Genomic DNA, 22,499 nt, shown 5'->3' with positions numbered 1-22,499 from the left:
GCAGGTCATTTACCCCCTCCTTGGTTCAGCATCTTCTGTAAGTACAGATAATAACAGCACTTACCTCTCCGAGTGAGGATTCCATGAGATAAAGCCTGTGAAGGTCTCAGCACAGAGTGGGGCACACAGTCACTGCCCACTAAATGTTACTTATTAAAATCATGCAAGCCACGCCAAGCAGGGCTGGGGTACCTGGGATGCATTTTAGCATCTTGTCTGGAAAGCAATTTTTTTTTTTTTTTTTTTGAGATGGAGTTTCACTTTTGTTGCCCAGGCTGGAGTGCAATGGCGTGATCTCAGCTCACCGCAATCTCCACCTCCTGGGTTCAAGCTATTCTCCTGCCTCAGCCTCCCGAGTAGCTGGGATTACAGGCATGCGCCACCACGCCCAGCTAATTTTTTGTATTTTTAGTAGAGACAGGGTTTCTCCATGTTGGTCAAACTGGTCCCGAACTGCCGACCTCAGGTCATCCACCCGCCTCGGCCTCCCAAAGTACTGGGCTGGGATTACAGGCATGAGCCACTGCACCCGGCCTGGAAAGCAGTTTTCTTCTCTGGAAAGCAATGCTGCTTGGGAAAGAAGGCTCAGTAGGGAAGCTGCATTCTGAAGTCGTTTTTATTCGATAACTAACACCGTAATAACCAGAGTTCCATCTGAGAGGAGAGGAGAGTGAGAAGGGGCCAGAACCCTTTGGTGGCTGAGAAGCCTCCTCAAGGCTATGTTGGGGCAGTAGGGAGGCAGACAGATGAAGATCTTAGGGAAGCCCCTGACCCAGCCTAGGCTGCTGCCCACAGGGCAGGAGGAAAGCCCAGGAGGGGAGACAAGACCTCCCTGTTGCAACCAGGAGGCCGAGCAAGGCACTGGTGTTTACAACCCACAGCTTCACCCGGGAGGGGCCAGGGCTCCTGCCCTGCAAGAGCCTTTAGGTGTACAGTGGGGGAAAGGGCAGTTCAGCTGTTGGCTGGAGCCTGCAGAGGATAGAGGAGAAACAACCTTGAGGTGCAGGGTCACTGCTCCCAGCCTTCAGGGGACTGTCGGGCGCACACGCCCACCCTGTCACCTACCAGTTCTCTGGGCTCCAGGTGGTGCCAGAGGCCTCCATGAAGTGGAAAGTGTAGGCGTGACGTGAGCGGTCAGAGAGGTTCTGCTTGCTCTTGTGTACCACTTCTCCATGGATGAGGACCAGGGCCCCTGGCAGAGACACAAGCAGGTCAGGAACCCACCAGCCCCACATCCCCCCTCCCCAGGGCAGGAAGGGACATGGGCCCTCCTCCCTCCAGTGATTCTGTGGCCCCCATCCATCCCCATTCCCTTCCCTGAAAGCTCAGGTACTTGCAGCCTCCCACAGGGTCAGAAGCTAAGCTATTGAGATGCATGTTCCTCTGGGATCAAGCCCCCTCTGCTGTGGACTGTGGCCTTGGCAAGCCTTAGGAAGGCCTCCCCTCCCGAGGTCTTTGCAGGATCAGGCAGAAGCCCTCTGTCCTGTGCCAGTCCACTGGGGCCTCTCCGGTGATGCTGAGTTAGACACTGGTTTTCCCTTTTCATAAGAAAAAGGGCCCGCCCAACAGCCAACATTTGTTTAGCAGTGGCTATGCACTAGGCAGACTCTATATCAACATATTTATCATCTCACTGACTTTCCACTTTATGTTTGGGGAAATTAAGGCTCAGGGAGTCAGTCATTTGCCCAGAGAAACAGCCCATAAGTAGCAGAGTGTGGATTCCAGGGTGATCTGGGTCAGCCTGCAGGAAAACATGCCGCTTCCTGACTTCCCAGCGCCCATCCAGCCCCTCCTCCTCTTTCTGTGACTTCACTGCCCTCAGATGACCCCGAGGGCAACCTCTTGGACACTGGGTAGTCGAGCAAGCACAGACCGATGGACTCAGCCCCCTGCCTCTCTGCCCTCTGCATCTGCCTACCTCTCTGCACTGGGGTGGGCACAAAGAGGCTATTATCCCGGGCTGGCTCTGACCCGAGGAAGCTGGTACCAGGAGCTGAGCCAACAGGGGCCCGGACCATCCTTCTTGACACGCCACCTGCAGGCCAAGATGGAGAGCCTGAAACTCCTCCTTTCTCAAGGTCCCTCTCCCTAGGGGATGGGGAGTCCCAAGTGGGCAGAGGAGACAGGGTTCCTCACTGGTGTGGGAGCCAGGGATGAACCAGAGACAGCCGTTCTCCAGCGTGGCATCCTCCACTGCAATCCACACGCCCAGCACCCGGCCCAGGGGCTCCGTGTACAGGAAGGAGGCGTCCTGATGAGGGGAGACTACAGCAGGCCACAGGGGGTGAGGAGCCCATCCTTTTGCTTGTTCCCACCTCACCTTGGCCTCATTACCCATTCCTCAGTCCTCTGGGTGCTCTCCAGGGCCAGCCTTCCCATGATCAGTCAGAATCTCATCACTTCCTGGCCCAGGACCCTAAGGCAAGCAATTTCACCTCTCAAAGCCTCAATTTCCTAAACCGTGAAGTGGCTCCAACAACAACCTACCTCACAGGGTGCTGGAGGATTCTATGAGATGATGTATGAAAAGTGCTTAGGGCCCAACAATGTAACTGCTTGATATAAAGTAGCGCTACTGTTTAATTCCAGTGAGATAACTCAAGCCACCCTTCTTAACCAGGGACAAGTTGCCCCCAGCCACCAGATGGTTCACCCAGTGGCCTAAGTTTGGGAGGTTGGGGCTTGGCACAGTGGCTCACACCTATAATCTTAGCACTTTGGGAGGCTGAGGCAGGTGGATCACCTGAGGTCAGGAATTCGAGACCAGCCTGGCCAACATGGTGAAACCCCGTCTCTACTAAAAACACAAAAATTGGCCATGTGTGGTGGCAGGCGCCTGTAATCCCAGCTACTTGGGAGGCTGAGACAGGAGAATTGCTTGAACTTGGGAGGCAGAACTTGCAGTGAGCCGAGACTGTGCCACTACACTCCAGTCTGGGTGACAGAGCAAGACTCCCTCTCAAAAAAAAAAAAAAAAATTGGGAAGTTGGGTGCGAAGCAGGGAGATGCTATGATCAGGCATCCACATTTCTTTTTTATTATTATTATTATTTTTTTTTTTGAGATGGAGTCTGGCTCTGTCGCCCAGGCTGGAGTGCAGTGGCACGATCTTGGCTCACCGCAACCTCCGCCTCTCAGATTCAAGTGATTCTTCTGCCTCAGCCTCCCGAGTAGCTGGGATTACAGGTGCCCACCACCACACCCAGCTAATTTTCATATTTTTGGTAGAGATGGGGTTTCACCATGTTAGCCAGGCTGGTCTCAAACTCCTGACCTTAGGTGATCTGCCCCCCTCGGCCTCCCAAAGTGCTGGGATTACAAGCATGAGCCACCGCTCCTGGCCAGCATCCACATGTTTAAAAACCTCCCCACACGATGCTGGGGCACAGTTAGGATGCAGAACCACCAAACAAAGGAACATGGTCCTCAACAACAGAATAAACAGGCTGCTGTCTCACCTCCTTCCTTCCTGGGCAACTGCGTGTTTTCTGAATACCAAACTTTAAGACAGACCTCCAAAGGAACATTTGAAATGGAAGGGGCTTTGAAACATTTGGGAGAGGAATGGTGGAAGGAACTGGGAGAGCTGGACTCAGGCAGAGAAGGCTAAGGGTGGGGATGGTCATCCCTTTGGGGAACTGCTTACAGGCTGAATGGTGGAAGAAGGTGGTCACAAGGAGGCCGACTTGGGCTCATGCAAGGAAGGAAAGGGCTTCGGGAGGTATTTGAGCAGAAGTAGATAATCCCCTACCAGGGAGGCTGTAAAGGGTGACTGCATGGTGTAGGGTGTGGAACTAGATCAGCAATTTCTATGCTGAATTCGTCCTCCAGGAAACTTGTTAGAAATACAGATTCCAGGGCCGGGCGCGGTGGCTCATCCCTGTAATCCCAGCACTTTGGGAGGCAGAGGCGGGTGGATCACCTGAGGTCAGGAGTTCGAGACCAGCCTGGCCAACATGGCGAAACGCTGTCTCTACTAAAAACACAAAAAATTAGCTGGGCGTGGTGGCAGGCACCTGTAATCCCAACTACTCGGGAAGCTGAGGTAGGAGAATCACTTGAACCGGAGAGGCGGAGGTTGTAGTGAGCCGAAATTGTGCCATTGCACTCCAGCTTGGGCGACAAGAATGAAACTCTGTCTCAAAAAAAAAACAGATTCCCAGGCCCACGCAGCCCTATTGGCTCAAGATCTTAGGGACTAGGGCCCAGGAATCTGTTTTTTTGTCTGTTTGGTTTGGGTTTTTTTTTTGTTTGTTTGGTTTTAAGACAGAGTCTCACTCTGTCACCCAGGCTGGAGTGCAGTGGTGTGATCTTGGCTTACTGCAACCTCTGCCTCCTGGGTTCAAGTGATTCTCCTGCCTCAGCCTCCTGAGTAGCTAGGACTACGGGTGTGTGATACTACACCCACCTAATTTTTGTATTTTTAGTAAAGATGGGGCTTCAGCATGTTGACCAGGCTGGTCTCGAATTCCTGACCTCAGGTGATCCGCCCACCTCTGCCTCCCAAAGTGCTGGGATTACAGGCATGAGCCACCACGCCTGGCCTAGGAAATCTATATTTTTAACAAGCTGGGGTTGCTGGCAGGCTCCGGACCCACTATGCCAAGGACGCAAGGTTTCCCTACCAATCCACTATCAGAGGAAGGAATGGAAGGTGGCTCCTCCTGTCCGGCCCAGGCTCCTACAGCAGACAGGAGCAAGCACTTTCCCTCCTTCTGAAGATCTGAGAACCACTGCTGTCTTAGATGTCCCACCCATGGCCTTTTCAGGGGCCCACAGCTCTCAGCTCACCTTCACCGCCAAAGTGAGGTTGCTGCAAGAGAGAGGAAAAGCCTGGTGAGGACAGAGGAGAGCAGAGAGGAGCTGGGCTTGCTGAGACTCGCAGGATGCTGCTGCTCTGGCCACAGGCATTTTCCTCTCGGGATTCCACGTCAACACCCAGCTACTGAGCACCTACCGTGTGCCAGCCCCAGGAGGGGTGCAAAGAGAAAACCCCCACCCCTGCCCAACAAGCCCCTAGCATGTGCAAGCACACACATGCCTAACAAGATCACAGAGCAGAGCAGGGCAAGGACTGGAGGGAGAGGCTAGGACACAGGCCAGCAGTTGAACCTTCCAGCCCCAGAGTCAGATGGGTCCGTCTTTTCTCAGGGGTTCTGGAAGGCTTCTTAGAAGAGATAGCACTGAGCTGGCCCTTGAAAGCTGCGAGCACAGCATTTCAATTGCCAAAGAAAGGAGGAGGGAGGCCGAGGGAGGCCTGGGGATGACCCTCCCTCCTACCACCCAATTTTTTTTTTTTTGTCTTTTTTTTTTTCTTCCTTTTTGTGGAGAATGGGGTCTCGCTATATTGCCCAGGCAGGTCTCGAACTCCTGGGTTCAAGCTACCCTCCCACCTCTGCCTCCCTGAGAGCTGGGATTACAAGCATTGAGCCACTGCGCCTGGCCAAATTTTTCTTTTTTTTGAGATGGAGCCTTGCTCTGTCCCCCAGGCTAGAGTACATTGGCGTGATCTCCACTCACTGTAACCTCCACCTCCTGGGTTCAAGCAATTATCCTGCCTCAGCCTCCCGAGTAGCTGGGACTACAGGTGTGTGCCACCACGCCCGGCTAATTTTTGTATTTTTAGTAGAGATGGGGTTTCTCTATGTTGGCCAGGTTGATCTCGAACTCCTGACTTCAGGTGATCTGCCCGCTTCCGCCTCCCAAAGTGCTGGGATTACAGGCATGAGCCACCACGCCTGGCCCCTACCACCAAATTTTAACTGAGGATCAACTAAGTTCCAGGTGCTTTAGCCAGAGGAGACCGATTTTCCATGTTCTCCCACCAACATAATAATTCCAGCAACTTTTGGCCCATTGTAAGGAAGGGCTTGGTATGAGCAGTCTGCCCATTTTACAGACAGTAAACTGAGGCAAGGACAAGGAGCTCACCTTAAAGATGTACATGCTCTGCACCACCACGGGCATCTGGAGGCCCAGACTTCTGGCCAAGGTCTGGAGGGGGGCAAAGGTCATGCTGCCAGCCTGCCACACATGGCCCACCCTCCTGGCCCTCACCCCCACCTCTGCTCACCTGAACCTTGGGGGAGTGTGTGATGCTCTTGAAGACGGGGTCGTGGGCATGCAGAGCTATGGGACAGAAGGAGGCTGTCGGCCCCATCTCAGGCCCACGTGTCCCTCCACACCCAGCTCTGGGCACCCACACTCAGGCTTACTTTGACGTTCTCACCTATTTTGTATGCATTAGCCCTTCTGCTTGTTTACAACTGAGTAATCAGCTCCACAGAAGCCTTGCCCCCACCCCAGGCCCTATGCCGCCCATGCGCTTATTCTTGACCTTCTGGGAAGCTCAGTCCAGCCCCGACTCCCCACCCCTCACAGACGACTAAGGGCTCCAAGGCACCAATCATGTGGAGCAATCTCGGTACCACCATTTGCTCTGTGTGGCCTCGGGTAACCATTTCTCTCCTGTGAGCCTCAGTTTCCTCTTCTGTCAAATGAGGATTAGAAGAACCTGGGAGGCAGGACTGGTGTGGGACCCGATGGGCTAATGAATGTGCAGGGACAGCCCAGGGCCTGGCATGGAATAGTCCCTCATTGTCATAAACATAAGATTGAATGCATTTAATACCACTGAGCTACGTACTTTTTATTTTTATTTATTTATTTATTTTTGAGATGGAGTCTCACTCTGTCGCCCAGGCTGGAGCGCAGTGGCATGATCTCGGCTCACTGCAACCTCCATCTCCCGGGTTCAAGTGATTCTCCTGCCTCAGCCTCCTGAGCAGCTGGGACTACAGGCGTGCGCCACCATGCCCAGCTAATTATTGTATTTTTAGTAGAGATGGTTTTTCACCATATTGGCCAGGCTGGTCTCAAACTCCTGACCTCGTGATCCACCTGCCTCAGCCTCCCAAAGTGCTGGGATTACAGGCATGAGCCACCACGCCCAGTCGAGCTACGTACTTTAAAAGGATTATGATGATATGGTAAATCTTTTTTTTTTTTTTTTGAGACAGAGTTTTGCTCTGTTGCCCAGGCTGGAGTGCAGTGGCAGTAGCTGGGACTACAGGCACCCACAACCACGTCTGGCTAATTTTTTGTGTTTTTAGTAGAGACGGGGTTTCACTGTGTTAGCCAGGATGGTCTCGATCTCCTGACCTCGTGATCCGCCCGCCTTGGCCTCCCAAAGTGCTGGAATTACAGGCGTGAGCCACCGCGCCCGGCAATGGTATGGTAAATCTTACGTGTATTTTACCGCAACTTGTCTACAAGCTTACCATGATATAACTTCAAGTTTAACAATAAGCATTCTAGGCCAAGTGCAGTGGCTTATGCCTATAATCCCAGCATTTTGGGAGGCCAAGGCAGGAGGATCACTTGAGCCCAGTAGTTGAAGACCAGCCTAGGCAACATAACGAGACCTCCTCTCAATTTTATTTAAAAAAATAAATATGCAGTCTATGAAACAAATTATAATGTATGATCCTAAAGAAAAAAAGTGAGGGTTTTCTTACTTGACTTTGGGGTGTCAGAATAGGGACCCTGTCAGCAGGTCAGGTGCCCTTTAAGGTGGCTCTAGGGAGCACTGAACCCAGGAGCTCCCCCAGGCCAGGCAGTAGAGAGCCTGCACATGCCCATCTATTAGGGGGGATCAGGTGGACCTCCTATCCCCAGTGCTGTGGCAGCAGTGTCATGATTAGCAGAGGGGCCCAAGACCAGAGGGGAGCCTGAAGCCACAAATGCCATTCACCCGACCACTAATTTACTATGGGCTTGCTTTCCTTTTTTTTTTTTGAGACGGAGTTTCACTCTTGTTGCCCAGGCTGGAGTGCAATGGCATAATATTGGCTCATTGCAGCGTCAGCCTCTCGGGTTCAAGCTATTCTCCCGCTTCAGCCTCCCGAGTAGCTGGGATTACAGGCATGCACCACCATGTTCAGCTAATTTTGTATTTTTAGTAGAGACGGGGTTTCTCCATGTTGGTGAGGCTGGTCTTGAACTCCTGACCTCAGGTGATCCGCCTACCTTGGCCTCCCAAAGTGCTGGGATTACAGACGTGAGCCACCGCGCCCAGCCACTATGGGCTTTCATTAAGGCTCCTAAACTCTTCAGGCTTCAGTTTCCCCAGTTTCCCCATTCTGTCTGTTTCCTTTTCTTTTCTTTTTTTTTTTTTTTTTTTTTTTTGAACAGGGTTTCACTCTGTCTCTGTCACCCAGGCAGGCTGGAGTGCAATGACACGATTTCAGCTCACTGCAACATCCGCCTCCGGGGTTCAAGCAATTCTTCTGCCTCAGCCTCCTGAGTAGCTGGGACTACAGGTGTGCGTCACTACACTCACCTCATTTTTTCTATTTTTAGTAGAGATGGGGTTTCACCATGTTGGCCAGGCTGGTCTTGAACTCCTGACCTCAAGTGATCTGCCCGCCTTGACTTCTCAAAGCATTAGTTAGGATTACAAGTGTAAGCCACCACTACCAGCCAGTTCCCCGATCTTCTTTCCTGTACCCCCAAGCCCCTGCTCACCGTGGCCAATTTTGTTGATGGATTTCTCCGGAGGGACCAGGAAATTTCCTGTGGCACAAAGAACAGATAAAGGCAGAGAACTGGTGTCTAGCCTTCCATGGGCAGCTGGCTTCAGCATGCTTCCAGCCCTGGGGGCAGATCCCCGAGTCCAGCCTACCCTCGCCATGCCTCCTCCCCATCTCTAGGGCCCCAGCTCCAAACCTTTCTCATCAAAAACGCCTTTCTCAAAGAAGAATCGAATCTTGTCACCACTGCTCAAGAAATAGTCTGTGCTGCCCTGTGGAAAGAGAACATCAGAGGACTGAGACAGCATCCTGGGGTCAGAGCTGGGCCTGGCAAAAAGGGAGGCGGATTCAGAAGCTTCCCACCCTCACAGGGTTATAGACACCCTGGGGGCTTCTCAAACTTGTCCACTGAGGCACAGACAGTGAGCCAGAACTTCAAGTGCCTGGAAGCACACCCCAAAGATGCAAACATGGAATTTCTTGGACACCTCACTATACTGTGATTCAGAACATGGATGCTAGAGTCAAATAGGGCTGGTTCCCTAGCGGCCTTGGGCCCCTGGTTTTATGTCACCAAGACTTGATTTTCTCATCTGTAAAAAAAGGAATAATAATGGCTGGGCGTAAGGACTCACACCTGTAATCCCAGCACATTGAGGCAGATCACTTGAGGCCAGGAGTTCGAGACCAGCCTGGCCAACACGGTGAAACTTCGTCTCTACTAAAAATACAAAAATCAGCTGGGCATGGTGGGCACCTGTAGTCCCAGGTACTCGGGAGGCTGAGGCAGGAGAATCACTTGAACCTGGGAGGCGGAGGTTGCAGTAAGCCGAGATTGCACTAGTGCACTCCAGCCTGGGCGACAGAGTGAGACTCTGTCTCAAAAAAAAAAAAAAAAAAAAGAAGGCTGGGTGCCTGTAATCCCAGCACTTTGGGAGGCTGAGGTGGGCGGATCACAAGGTCAGGAGATCGAGACCATCCTGGCTAACACGGTGAAATCCCCATCTCTACTAAAAAAAATACAAAAAATTAGCCGGGCATGGTGACAGGCACCTGTAGTCCCAGCTACTCTGGAGGCTGAGACAGGAGAATGGTGTGAACCCGGGAGGCAGAGCTTGCAGTGAGCCAAGATTGGGCCACTGCATTCTGGCCTAGGCTACAGAGCAAGACTCTGTCTCAAAAAAAAAAATAAATAAAAAAGGAATAATAATAGAACTGACCAACCAGGCACTGTGGCTCACACCTGTAATCCCAGCACTTTGGGAGGCTGAGGCAGGCGGATCACGAGATCAGGAGTTCAAGACCAACCTGGCAAACATAGTGAAACCCTGTCTCTACTAAAAATACAAAAAATTGCTGGGTGCAGTGGCTCACGCCTGTAATCCCAGCACTTTGGGAGGCCAAGGAGGGCAGATCACCTGAGGTCAGGAGTTCAAGACCAGCCTGACCTACGTGGAGAAACCCCGTTTCTACTAAAATTACAAAATTAGCTGGGCATGGTGGTGCATGCCTGTAATCCCAGTTACCTGGGAGGCTGAAGTAGGAGAATTGCTTGAACCTGGGAGGCGGAGGTTGCGGTGAGCCAAGATTGTGCCATTGCACTCCACCCTGGGCAACAAGGGTGAAATTCCATCTCAAGAAAAAATAAAAATAAAAACAAAAGTACAAAAAATTAGCCGAGTGTGGTGGTGGGCACCTGTAATCCCAACTACACGGGAGGCTGAGGCAGGAGAATCGCTTGAACCCAGGAGGCGGAGGTTGCAGTGAGCTGAGATTGTGCCATTGCACTCCAACCCGGGTGACAGTGCGAGACTCCATCTCAAAAAAAATAAATAAATAATAAATAATAATAATAATAATAATGAAACTGACTTCCCCAGTCCGGGTGCGGTGGCTCATGCCTTTAATCTCAGCACTCTGGGAGGCTGAGGTGGGCGGAACATCCAAGGTCAGGAGTTTGAGACCAGCCTGACCAATATGATGAGACCCCCATCTCCACTAAAAATGCAAAAATTAGCCGGGCGTGGTAGCATGCACCTGTAATCCCAGCTACTTGGGAGGCTGAGATGGGAGAATTGCTTGAACCCGGGAGGCAGAGGTTGCAATGAGCCAAGATCGCACCATTGCACTCCAGTCTGGGCAACAAGAGCAAAACTCCATCTCACAAAAAAAAAAGAACGAAAGGCTGGGCAAGGTGGCTCACGCCTATAATCCCAGCACTTTGGGAGGCTGAGGTGGGCGGATCACGAGGTCAGGAGATCGAGACCATCCTGGCTAACACGGTGAAACCCTGTCTCTACTAAACAAAATACAAAAAATTAGCCGGGTGTGGTGGCGGGCACCTGTAGTCTCAGCTACTCCGGAGGCTGAGGCAGGAGAATGGCATGAACCCGGGAGGCAGAGCTTGCGGTGAGCAGAGATCGCGCAACTGCACTCCAGCCTGGGCAACAGAGCGAGATTCCGTCTCAAAAAAAAAAAGAAAAAGAAAAAGAAAAAACTGACCTCCTCAATTCTTGGAGGCTTCAGCCAGAGGCTGAATCTTATAGCAGTTAGGACACAGATTCTGGAGCTGAAATCCTTGGGTTTAAATCCTGGCTGTAGGACGGGTGTCGTGGCTCACGCTTGTAATCCTAGCACTTTGGGAGGCCAAGGCGGGTGGATCACCTAAGGTCAGGAGTTCGAGACCAGCCTGGCCAACATGGCAAAACCACGTCTCTAATAAAAATACAAAAATTAGCAGGACGTGGTGGCACACGCCTGTAATTCCAGCTACTCTGGAGGCTGAGTAAGGAGAATCGCTTGAATCCGGGAGGTGGAGGTTGCAGCGAGCTGAAATCACACCACTGCACTCCAGCCTGCATGACAGGATAGAAAATCTATCTCAAACAAAACAAAAAAATCCTGGCTGTATTGCAGTGGTCTGGAACCAAACCTGAAATATCTCTGAGACATGCCTGTACATGTGTTATCTTACTCAGCCTCCCAAAACCCAAAGAGGTAGGGTCTACTATAATCCCCATTTTATAGAAGAAGAAATTGAGGTGCCTTTTTTTTTTTTTGAGACAGAGTCTCGCTCTGTCGTGCAGGCTGGAGTGCAGTGGCCCGATCTCGGCTCCACTGCAAGCTCCGCCTCCCGGGTTCACACCATTCTCCTGCCTCAGCCTCCGGAGTAGCTGGGACTACAGGCGCCCGCCACCACACCCAGCTAATTTTTTGTATTTTTAGTAGAGATGGGGTTTCACTGTGTTAGCCAGGATGGTCTCGATCTCCTGACCTTGTGATCCCCCCGCCTTGGCCTCCCAAAATGCTGGGGTTACAGGCGTAAGCCACTGCACCCAGCTGAGGTGCTTTTTTTGTTTGTTTGTTTTTTTCTTTTTTTTTTTTTTGAGATGGAGGTTCATGCTTGCCCAGGCTGGAGTGCACTAGCGCGATCTTGGCTCACCGCAACCTCCATGTTGGTCAGGCTGGTCTTGAACTCCCGACCTCAGGTGATCCACCCACCTCAGCCTCCCAAAGTGCTGGGATTACAGGCATGAGCCACTGTGCCAGGCTTTTTTTTTTTTTAAGAGAGAGACAGTGGCTCATTTTGTTGCCCAGGCTGGAGTGCAATGGTGCAATGGGATCACGGCTCACTGTAGCCTTGACTTCCTGAGCTCAGGTGATCCTTCCACCTCAGCCTCCCAAGTAGCTAGAAATACAAGTTCATACCAACATGCCTAATTTTTTTTTTTTTTTTTTTTTTTTTTTAGACATGGTTTCGCTCTGTCCCCCAGGCTGGAGTCCAGTGGTGCAATCTTGGCTCACTGCAACCTCTATCTCCCGGGTTCAAGCGATCCTCCTGTCTCAGCCTCCCAAGTAGCCAGGATTACACGCATGCACCACCACTCTCAACTAATTTTCTTGTATTTTTGGTAGAGATGGGGTTTCGCCATGTTGCTCAGGCTGGTGTTGAACTCCTGGGCTCAAATGATCTGCCTGCCTCGGCCTTCCAAAGTGCTGGGATTACGGGTATGAGCCACCATGCCTGGCCACGACTAACTTTTTTTTTTTTGTATTTTTTGTAGAGACAGGGTTTCACTGTGTTGCCCAGGCTGGTCTCGAACTCCTGGGCTCAAGCGATTTGTCCACTGCCTTGACCTTGCAAAGTGCTAGGATTATAGGCTTGAGCCACCATGCCTGGATGGTAAAAATATTAAAGGTAATGATGCTAAGCATATGTCAAATATTTTACTGAATTCGTTATTTCACGAGGGAACCAGTAAGATGTTACAACTGGTTCAAAGGAGAATTCCAAGAATTACACACACATGTATGTAGATACTAAGGAATACTGAAATGAATTTTTTTTTTTTTTGAGATAGAATCTCGCTCTGTCACCCAGGCTGGAGTGCAGTGGCATGATCTCGGCTCACTGCAACCTCTCCCTTCAGGGTTCAGGCGTTTCTCCTGCCTCAGCCACCCAAGTAGCTGGGACCACCGGCGCCTGCCACCATGCCCAACTAATTTTTGTATTTTTGGTAGAGACCGGGTTTCACCATGTTCCCTAGGCTAGTCTCAAACTCTTGACCTCCAGCAATCTGCCTGTTTCAGCCTCGCAAAGTGCTGGGATTACAGGTATAAGCCACCACTCCTGGCCCTTGAAATGAATTTAGAGATAGATGCAAACTGTTTTCTTTTTTTTTTTTTGAGACAGGGTCTTTCTTTATCACCCACCCAGACTGGAGTGCAGTGGCATGATCATAGCTCACTGCAGCCTCAACCTCCTGGCCCCAAGTGATCCTTCTGCCTCAGCCTCCCATGTAGCTGGGACCACAGGCATATACCACCATGCCCAGCTAATTTAAAAAAAATTTTTTGTAGAGACAGAGGTCTCACTTTATTGACCAGGCTGGTTTCGAACTCCTGGGCTCAAGCGATCCGCCCTCCTTGGCCTCCCAAAGTGCTGGGATTACAGGCAGGAGCCACCACACCCAGCTGCCCAACTGTTCTATCCACAGGGCAATAATTGCATTCCCCAGGACCCAGTTCATGGTAACATGATTGGAACAGAGTGGTACTGACCCCCTCCTTGGACAAATATCATGTGCATTATTATCAGTTTTATCCAACTTACAGTGTTGGTTATTTTAACTCAAACAAGGAAAGCTGGAGGTAACCCAAGAAAATGAAACAGGACGCCCACTGATCTTTTTTTTTCTCACAGTATCAAGAGTGAATATTGAGGATGTTACTGAGTGCTGGGCACCATGCCAAGCTCTTTTCTTTGCATGCATTATAAACCAAGATATATTAGCTTTTTTTTTTTTTTTTTTTTTGAGACAGGATTCTTGCTCTGTTGCCCAGGCTGGAGTGCAGTGGCATGATCTTGGCCCACTGCAACCTCCACTTCCTGGGTTCAAGCGATTCTCCTGTCTCAGCCTCCCAATCACAGGTATGCATCACCTGGCCCAGCTAATTTTTGTATTTTTAGTAGAAACAGGGTTTCACCATGTTGGCCAGGCTAGTCTCAAACTCCTGACCTCAGATGATCCACCCACCTCGGCCTCCCAAAGTGCTAGGATTACAGGCGTGAGTCACTGCACCCGGCCAATATATCAGCTTTATTCTCACGTTCTTCCCACCCCACAACCCATTAGTCTCTGAAGGCAGCTTGGAGGGCACAGGATTCGGCCTTCTTACTCCTAGGAACCCTTGAGTGGCCTGCCTGTCTCTGGCTGCAGGAGCTGTCTCTGCTTCCCCCAGTATCCCCCGGAATGGAAGGCAGCTGTGCAGCAAATGAGACCAGCTTTGGAGGAAACTGTCATTCCTTAACCGGTTCTTTTTCCTTCTCAAGACCCCATTCTCCCCAATTCCCTGGGATGGCTTCCGGCTGTTGTATTTCTGCTAATGCCCACCAGATGGCAGGAGCTCCTCGGCGTGAGTGCCAGGATCTCGCCTGGCCCAGGCGCAAGCAGGCTCCTAATAAACTCCGACTAGGAAGGGTCAAGAGAACAGTGTGGGAGACCCCAGAGTCTTCAATTTACCCATTGCAAACTGTACTGGGTCCTATCATGTGGCCTATTCGGTCACTGGGGGGAGAAAAATCTGAGTTCCTAGTCTCATGGGGGATAACAGTTACACAGGTGGGGGTCATCCAGACCACTGGGCTCATTCCAGGTGGCTGGCCACAAAGTGGCCTTCGGTGGCCAGAGAACAGCTGGAAAGCAGAAAGTAAAGCCAAGCCGGGAACAGCAGGGACTTGGTATCAGACAGATCTGGGTTGAAATCCTGACTCTGTCCACTACTAACTGTGTGGCTTGGGGCAAGTGATCTGAACCTCATTTTCCCCACCTGTCTAATGGGGGGATAATAGCCTGTAATCTCAGCACTTTGGGAGACTGAGGCGGGTGGATCACCTGAGATTGGGAGTTCAAGACCAGCCTGACCAACATGATGAAACTCTGTCTCTACTAAAAATACAAAAATTAGCCAGGCCTGGTGGCACATGCCTGTAATTGCAGCTACTCGGGAGGCTGAGGCAGGAGAATCGCTTGAACCCGGGAGGCGGAGGTTGCAGTGAGCTGAGATCGTGCCACTGAATTCCAGCCTAAGCAACAGAGTGAGAATCTGTTTTAAAAGAAAAAAAAAAAGGACAATAAAGCCTACTTGATAACTTCCCAGTGAGGAGCGAGGGAAAGGTGTGTAAGGGGCTTGGCCTGACACCCTGGAGCCTTGGGATCCTCCCTTCCACGATGCTGCTCTGGCCGGGGACCAAGCCCTCCCTCAAAGGCCACATCCCATCCTCATGTGCCCCAGACACCTACCTGGGCTCGAAGCTGCTCCTCTTCCTGGGTGGAGAATTCTGTGCGGCAGTGGAGAGGAACATCCATTTCAGCCACTATCTCGCCAATCCTTTGTTGCATGGCCACACACTCTTCTGCAGACAAGAATCCTTCCAGCACCAGGAATCCATCCTGTTGGAACTGCAGCCAGGATTGAGACTCAGGCTTCCCCAGTCTGCAAATGCTCCTGTCTGACCCTTCCCTCAACCCTGCAGCTGTGTGAAGGTGGGACCAGGTATCCTGTTTGCTGCCCTGTCCCCAACCCCAGGCATGGAGTCTGGCACCTAGCAAAGAGCAATCAATATTTGCTGCTTGAATGAAAGAAAAAGTAGTGAGGCCGGATGCAGTGGCTCATGCCTGTAATCCCAGCACTTTGGGAGGCTGAGGCGGGCAATAACTTGAGGTTATGAGTTTGAGACCATCCTGGCCAACATGGTGAAACCACATCTCTATTAAAAATACAAAAATTAGCTGGGCATGGTGGTGCATGCCTGTAGTCCCAGCTACTCGGGAGGCTGAGGCAGGAGAATCACTTGAACCCAGGAGGCGGAGGTTGCAGTGAGCCGAGATCTCACCACTGCACTCCAGCCTGAGCAACAGATGAGACTCCGCCTCAAAAAAAAAAAAAAAGAAAAGAAAGAAAAAGAAAAAGGAAGCTGGGCACAGTGGCTCACGCCTGTAATCCCAGCACTTAGGGAGGATCACCTAAGGTTGGGAGTTCCAGACCAGCCTGACCAACATGGTGAAACCCCATCTCTACTAAAAATACAAAAACTTGGCCAGGTGTGGTGGCGCGTGCCTGTGTAATCCCAGCTCCTCGGGAGGCTGAGGCAGGAGAATAGCTTGAACCCAGGAGGTGGAGGTTGCAGTGAGCCGAGATCATGCCATTGCATTCCAGCCTGGGCAACAAAAGCGAAACTCCGTCTCAAAAAAAGAAAAGAAAAAAGAGTGGGAAGGGGAAGTTGTCCCTGTCCTTCCCCTCCAGGCTTGGGTCACCTGGAAACACAACCTTATTCATGTATTCAACCAATATTGATTGAGCATCTACTGTGTCTGAGACATGGTTTTAGGAGCTAAAAGTACGGCTATAAGCAAGCCAGCCATGATGCCTGCCCTCATGGTGCCTACAGTCTAATGAAAGAGACCAGCATCACACTAACCACACAGGTAAATTTACTGTCACAAACTTCGTGCGGGAGAGACAGGATGAGTGTGAGTGCTGAAGGCAGAAGCAGCTAGCGTAAGCTGGCTGGGAAGGAGAAGGGTCTGGGAGCAGCAGCGCTGAGGGAGTGACATTTCAAGAGGGGACCAGCAGGATAAGGGAAGGGCATTCTAGACAGAGGGAGCAGGATATGGGAAGCCCCTGAATTTGGGAGGAACATAAGGAATTGGGAATGGATAGGGCAGAGTGAGGGGAGGGGTGGAAGAGGAGGCAGGAGGGTGGCAAGGGCTGGGCCAGGCTGGGAGCTGTATCCTATCCTGGGCGCAGTGGCAGCCAGGGAGGGGAAGTAGACGGCTTCTTCTGATTTGCCTCTGGTCCTCTTATTCTGAGGCTCTTGAGAGAGATAGGGAGGGCACGAATATCTGCACATTTGCCTGCAGAGCGTTACCAAGTTTTAGCCCCAACAGGGACACTGAAAGTCACCTACTGCTGGGCACGGTGGCTCACGCCTATAATCCCAACAGTTTGGGAAGTCAAGCTGGGTGGATTGCTTGAGGTCAGGAGTTGGAGACTAGCCTGGCCAGCATGGTGAAACCCTGTCTCTACTAAAAATACAAAAATTAGCCAGGTGTGGTCGCGGGCACCTGTAATCCCAGCTACTCAGGAGGCTGAAGCAGGAGAATCATTTGAACTCAGCAAGCAGAGGTTGCAGTGAGCTGAGATCATGCCACTGCGCTCTAGCTTGGAAGACCAAGCCAGACTTCATCTCAAAAAAAAAAAAAAAAAGAAAAGAAAGAGAAAAAGAAAAGAAAGTCACCTATTGCACACACCCACAAAGAGCTTTAGTTTCCAGTTAAGGACACCCCTTCCCCCACCATGGGATGCTCAGTTCTGGCTTCCACACACCACTCATGACCACCCACCATGGGCCCCTCAGTTACGCATGTTAGGAATTAATCACATCGGTATCAAGCTGAAAATTACCTCCTTGGGAATTGGGCCAACCACAGCAACCTGTGCAGCATACCCTTGATCTAGTAAATACACAAATACACTGCTAGGAATTCTTTTTTTCCTTTTTTTTCTTTTTGAGACGGAGTCTCACTCTTTTTGCCCAGGCTGGACTACAATGGCATGATCTCAGCTCATTGCAACCTCCACCTCTCAGGGTTAAGTGATTCTCCTGCCTCAGCCTCCCGAGTAGTTGGGATTACAGGAAGGTGCCACCACGCCTGGCTAATTTTTGTATTTTTAGTAGAGATGGGGTTTCACCATGTTGGCCAGGCTAGTCTCGAACTCCTGACCTCAAGGGATCCACCCACTTCGGACTCTCAAAATGCTGCTGGAATTACAGGCATGAGCCACGGCACCCAGCCCTTTTCTCTTCTTCTTTTTTTTTTTTTTTTTTTTTTTAGAGACAGGGTCTCTCTCTGTCACCCAGGCTGGAGAGTAGTGATGTGATCATAGCTTATTGCAGCCTTGAACTTCTGGGCTCAATCAGTCCTCCTGCCTCAGTCTCCCGAGTAGCTGGGATTACAGGTGCACACCACCACGCCTGGCTAATTTTATTTTATTTTTGTTTATTTTATTTTATTTTACTTTATTTTGAGACAGAATCTCGCTCTGTTGCCCAGGCTGGAGTGTAGTGGCACGATCTCGGCTCACTGCAAGCTCCGCCTCCCGGGTTCACGCCACTCTCCTGCCTCAGCCTCCCGAGTAGCTTGGACTACAGGCGCCCGCCACCACGCCCAGCTAATTTTTTTTTATTTTTTAGTAGAGACAGGGTTTCACCATGTTAACCAGGATGGTCTTGATCTCCTGACCTCGTGATCCGCCTGCCTCGGCCTCCCAAAGTGCTGGGATTACAGGCGTGAGCCACTGCACCCGGCCTGTTTTTTATTTTATTTTTGAGACACAGTCTTGCTCTGTTGACCAGGCTGGAGTGCAGTGGCACCATCTCGGATCACTGCAAACACTGCAAACTCTGCCTCCCGGGTTCAAGTGATTCTCCAGCCTTAGCCTTCTGAGGAGCTGGGATTACAGGCGTGTGCCACCACACCTGGCTAAATTTTTGTATTTTTAGTAGCGACGGGGTTCCGCCATGTTGGCCAGGCTGGTCTCCAACTCCTGACCTCAGGTGATCGGCCTGCCTCGGCCTCCCAAAGTGCTGGGATTACAGAGGTGAGCCACCGCGCCTGGCCAGTTTTATTTTTTTTTAGAGAAGGAGTCTTGCTATATTGCCCAAGCTGGTCTTGAACTCCTGGGCACAAGCGATCCTCCCACCTTGGCATCACAAAGTGGATTGGGATTACAGACGTGAGCCACAGCTAGGAATTGTTTTAGGAGGATTACGCAATAGGGGATCAAACATATACATATCCATATGGGGATATTCACTGAGCCTTGTTTAATAACAGAACTAAGTGGGGAGTAATCTAAATGCTCAGCGCAAGGGGATTAGTTTAACAAAGTATAGTTTATCTATCTGGAACACAATATAGCTGATAAAAATCATATAGAAACATATTTCCTCTCAAAGATTGGCTATAAATGATTATCTGGCCATTGTGAGAACTTGACCAAGTAAGTCCCCTCCTTTCTCTGGCCCTCAGGCTACCAAATGGGGATAGCAGTACAGCCTCCTTTATTGAACCTGGCAGGCTGGGCGCGGTGGCTCATGCCTTGTTGTCCCAGCACTTTGGAAGGCCAAGGCAGGAGGATCGCTTTAGCCCAGGAGCTCAGGACCAGCCTGGGCAACAAAGTGAGACCCCATCTCTGCAAAAATAAAAATAGGACCGGGCACGGTGGCTCACGCCTGTAATCCCAGCACTTTGGGAGGCCAAGGCAGGTGGATCACTTGAGGTCAGGAGTTCAAGACCAGTCTGGCCAACATGGTGAAATCCTATCTCTACTAAAAATACAAAATTAGCTAGGTGTGGTGGCGCATGCCTGTAATCGCAGCTATTCGGGAGGCTAAGGTAGGAGAGTCGTTTGAACCTGGGAGGCAGAGGTTGTGGTGAGCCGAGATTGTGCCAGTGCACTCCAGCCTGGGCAACAAGGGCAAAACTCCGTCTCAAAAAAAAAAAAAAAAAGAGCTGGGTATGGGGGCGTGTGCCTGTGGCGAGACCCCGTCTCCTCCCCACCTTCCCAAAAAAACTTGTCCAGCACTTGATTCGCGGTAGCTGTTGTAACAGACTTTGAAACAAAACTTCTAGAGCTGTATACGAAAATATTAAGTCTCAGCGTAGGAATGTATGAGTGATTTTTTAAAAGGCTGTGCCACACTAGTTCCCACGAGGTAGCCTTTTGTGATTGGACGAACATGGGCCCTCCTGGGCCCCTCGCAGGCCCCGCCCCCTCCTGGGCGCTGCGCCCCCCCACAGCGTTGCCGACTCCCGCCCAGGGCTGAACTGGTGGGTTCCGAGGCCTTATTCTCGTTTTTGGTCAAACACACACGTCCCCACCCCACCCCACCCTGGGTCCTGTGATCTAGACACCCCAGGCTATGTGTGAAGAAGTCGGGAGGGGTTGTGGTTGGGAACCCGCTCCTCTGGGCTTCAGTTTCCTCCTCGGTAAAATGGGGCAGGGGGTGGGTTGGGCACCGGGACTACTGAAGGTCCGGCAGGGACCCCCCCGCCATGACCCTCCTGGCCCCGACTTGCAGGCTCCTACCTTCTGGAGCTGCCAGGGGCTCAGGCAGGCCATGGAGACGCTCGGGGCACTGGGCGGTTTCTAAGTGCGGCCTCCTGGTGGGGAGGAGAAAGTTTAGGAGCCTGGGAGGACTTAACCCTTCCCTACCCGGAGAAAACCCGGTCCCACCACCCAACCCTCCTTCCCCAGACACAGCCAGATCAGCCTGTGACCTCCAGGCTAATCTCCCCCACCCCCACAACTAATCCAGGATTTGCCCTTTCCCATCTCCAAGGATTTTATCTGCTTCCTCTGTGTTTCTTCTGGAAACCACCCCCAACCACTGTTTACCAGGTGCCGGGAAATTATGCTCTGAGAGGGTCAGGCCAAGCAGCTGGGCTGAGGCCCAGTCCAGGCGCCGCCATTCCCTGTGACTCTGAGGAACGCCTGCCTCTCTCTAGGCCTCAATCTGGATAGAATGGGATGCAGGGTTGGTCTGGGGGATGTGCGGCACCCCCCTTCCCCAGGTAATGGGCATTCCAAAGGTGGAAGAGGTCCTGGGGAGAACTATCTGGGCCCCTCCCAGCACCGATCTGAAACCCTCTCGGTCCTGGGAGGATTATGGAAGGGAATTAACGCATCCGTCTGCAGCTCAGAGGAAAGTAGGAGACATGGGGTATCTTAGTAGAAGGAAGGGGCTGAGGAGAGAGAGATGCTTCCTGTTACCCACCCTCAGGCCCAAGATACTTGGCATCTCAAGTCGGGCTGGCACAGTGGAGCTGGGGTCAGAACAATACCTGCAGGCCGGGTGTGGTGGCTCATGCCTGTAATCCCAGCACTTTGAGGCAGAGGCGGGCGGATCACGAGGTCAGCAGATCGAGACCATCCTGGCTAACATGGTGAAACCCCGTCTCTACTAAAAATACAAAAAATTAGCTGGGCGTGGTGGCCGGCGTCTGTAGTCCCAGCTGCTCTGGAGGCTGAGGCAGGAGAATGGCGTGAACGCGGGAGGCGGAGTTTGCAGTGAGCCGAGATTGGGCCACTGCACTCCAGCCTGGGCGACAGAGCGAGACTCCATCTCAAAATAAATAAATAAATAATAAATAAAAATACAAAAAACTAGCCGAGCGTGGTGGCAGGTGCTGGTAGTCCCAGCTACTCGGGAGGCTGAGGCAGGAGAATCGCTTGAACCCAGGAGGCAGAGGTTGCAGTGAGCCGAGATCATGCCACTGCACTCACTCCAGCCTGGGCGACAGAGCGAGACTCCATCTCAAAAAAAACAAAAACAAAAACAAAAAGAGAGAATAACACTTGCACACCACCACCCTTCTCAGCTTGCCTGCTCAGCAGCTGGCAGGTCCACTCGCTGGCTCTGGAAAACCGGCCGCTGCCTTCCCCAAAATGATGCCTTCTGAATGGCGAAGGGACAAAGTGTTTCAGGAGTGTGCATGGGGACACTGCTCAGCCCTCAAGAGCCTTGGCCTCGAGTCAAGTCGTGTTTGCTGGGCCACCGCTCTGGGAGCTGCTGCTTGGTCCAGGCCGTCCGGGGGGCAGGGGGGAGCAGTAAGTGCAGCTCAGGCTCCTGGTTCAGAGGGGTTAGGCTGGGTGAGGGGCAGGCAGATGACAGAACCACGAGGTTCACTAGAGGCAGGATGTGTTCCCAGCTGTCCTCAACCCTTCTGATGCAACTGCCCAACAAAGACAGATGCCTACCATATGCCAAGAACACTGAGGTCCCCTTGGGCTGGGCCAGCCATTCCCCTGGGAGCCCCCACAGAAGGCTTGTAGTAGAGACTCAGTGAAGCAGACTGTGTTTGCATCCCAGATGTTCAGGCCTTACTTTCCCAGTCTGTAATTTGGGGCTAGCAGAAGGATCCCCTGTGAGCAGTAAATAAGATGAATGCTTCACAGCTGATAAAGAGCTTGGCACCGGGCCTGGCGCTGAGTAAGTGCCTACCAACTGGTGAACAAGTTGTTCACCAAATGTTAGCAGGGGCTGTTCTGAGTGGAATATAATTTATTTATTTATTTTATTTTTTATTTTATTTATTTATTTTTTTGAGACGGAGTCTTGCTCTGTCACCCAGGCTGGAGTGCAGTGGCACAATCTCGGCTCACTGCAAGCTCCGCCTCCCGGGTTCACGCCATTCTCCTGCCTCAGCCTCCTGAGTAGCTGGGACTATAGGCGCCCGCCACCACGCCCGGCTAATTTTTTATATTTTTTAGTAGAGACGGGGGTTTCACCGTGTTAGCCAGGATGGTCTCGATCTCCTGACCTCGTGATCCGCCCACCTCGGCCTCCCAAAGTGCTGGGATTACAGGCGTGAACCACCGCACCCGGCTGGGTGGAAT

General features: G+C 51.6%; 1 protein-coding gene across 15 annotated transcripts; it reads right to left on the bottom strand.

Moving 5' to 3' along the window:
• Positions 1 to 598: 598 nt before the first annotated feature.
• Positions 599 to 21,758, bottom strand: PHYHD1 (phytanoyl-CoA dioxygenase domain containing 1). Of its 15 annotated transcripts, XM_054501152.2 has the most exons (13): positions 20,945 to 21,210; positions 20,499 to 20,616; positions 20,190 to 20,263; positions 15,338 to 15,496; positions 8,731 to 8,806; positions 8,530 to 8,577; positions 6,077 to 6,132; positions 5,935 to 5,997; positions 4,795 to 4,816; positions 2,140 to 2,268; positions 1,922 to 2,038; positions 1,066 to 1,192; positions 599 to 969 (listed from the first exon to the last, which is right to left on the bottom strand). In XM_054501152.2, the coding sequence occupies exons 3-13, from the start codon at positions 20,220 to 20,222 to the stop codon at positions 924 to 926; spliced, it is 876 nt and encodes a 291-aa protein (XP_054357127.1). In that variant the 5' UTR covers positions 20,223 to 20,263; positions 20,499 to 20,616; positions 20,945 to 21,210; the 3' UTR covers positions 599 to 923. The 15 variants fall into 15 exon arrangements, with proteins under 15 accessions (XP_054357127.1, XP_063506469.1, XP_063506468.1 ...); XM_063650399.1 differs by lacking the exons at positions 4,795 to 4,816; positions 20,499 to 20,616 and adding an exon at positions 21,487 to 21,758 and having other exon boundaries at positions 20,945 to 21,063; XM_063650398.1 differs by lacking the exon at positions 20,499 to 20,616 and having other exon boundaries at positions 1,922 to 2,059; positions 20,878 to 21,215.
• Positions 21,759 to 22,499: the final 741 nt, after the last annotated feature.

This window comes from Pongo pygmaeus, chromosome 13, assembly GCF_028885625.2.
Source record: "Pongo pygmaeus isolate AG05252 chromosome 13, NHGRI_mPonPyg2-v2.0_pri, whole genome shotgun sequence".
Lineage (NCBI taxonomy): Eukaryota > Metazoa > Chordata > Mammalia > Primates > Hominidae > Pongo > Pongo pygmaeus.
Note: the sequence above shows the minus strand (reverse complement) of the source record. Positions and strands in the feature narration are given on the sequence as shown.

Excerpts from the sequence above, each read along its gene's own strand:
- PHYHD1 (XM_054501146.2), bottom strand. The coding sequence starts at position 20,222 with ATGGCCTGCCTGAGCCCCTGGCAGCTCCAGAAG. Across the intron at positions 15,497-20,189 it reads GCCCCTGGCAGCTCCAGAAG|TTCCAACAGGATGGATTCCT; the intron begins GTAGGAGCCTGC and ends TCCTGGCTGCAG. Across the intron at positions 970-1,065 it reads ACCTGGAGCCCAGAGAACTG|GCTCCAGCCAACAGCTGAAC; the intron begins GTAGGTGACAGG and ends TATCCTCTGCAG.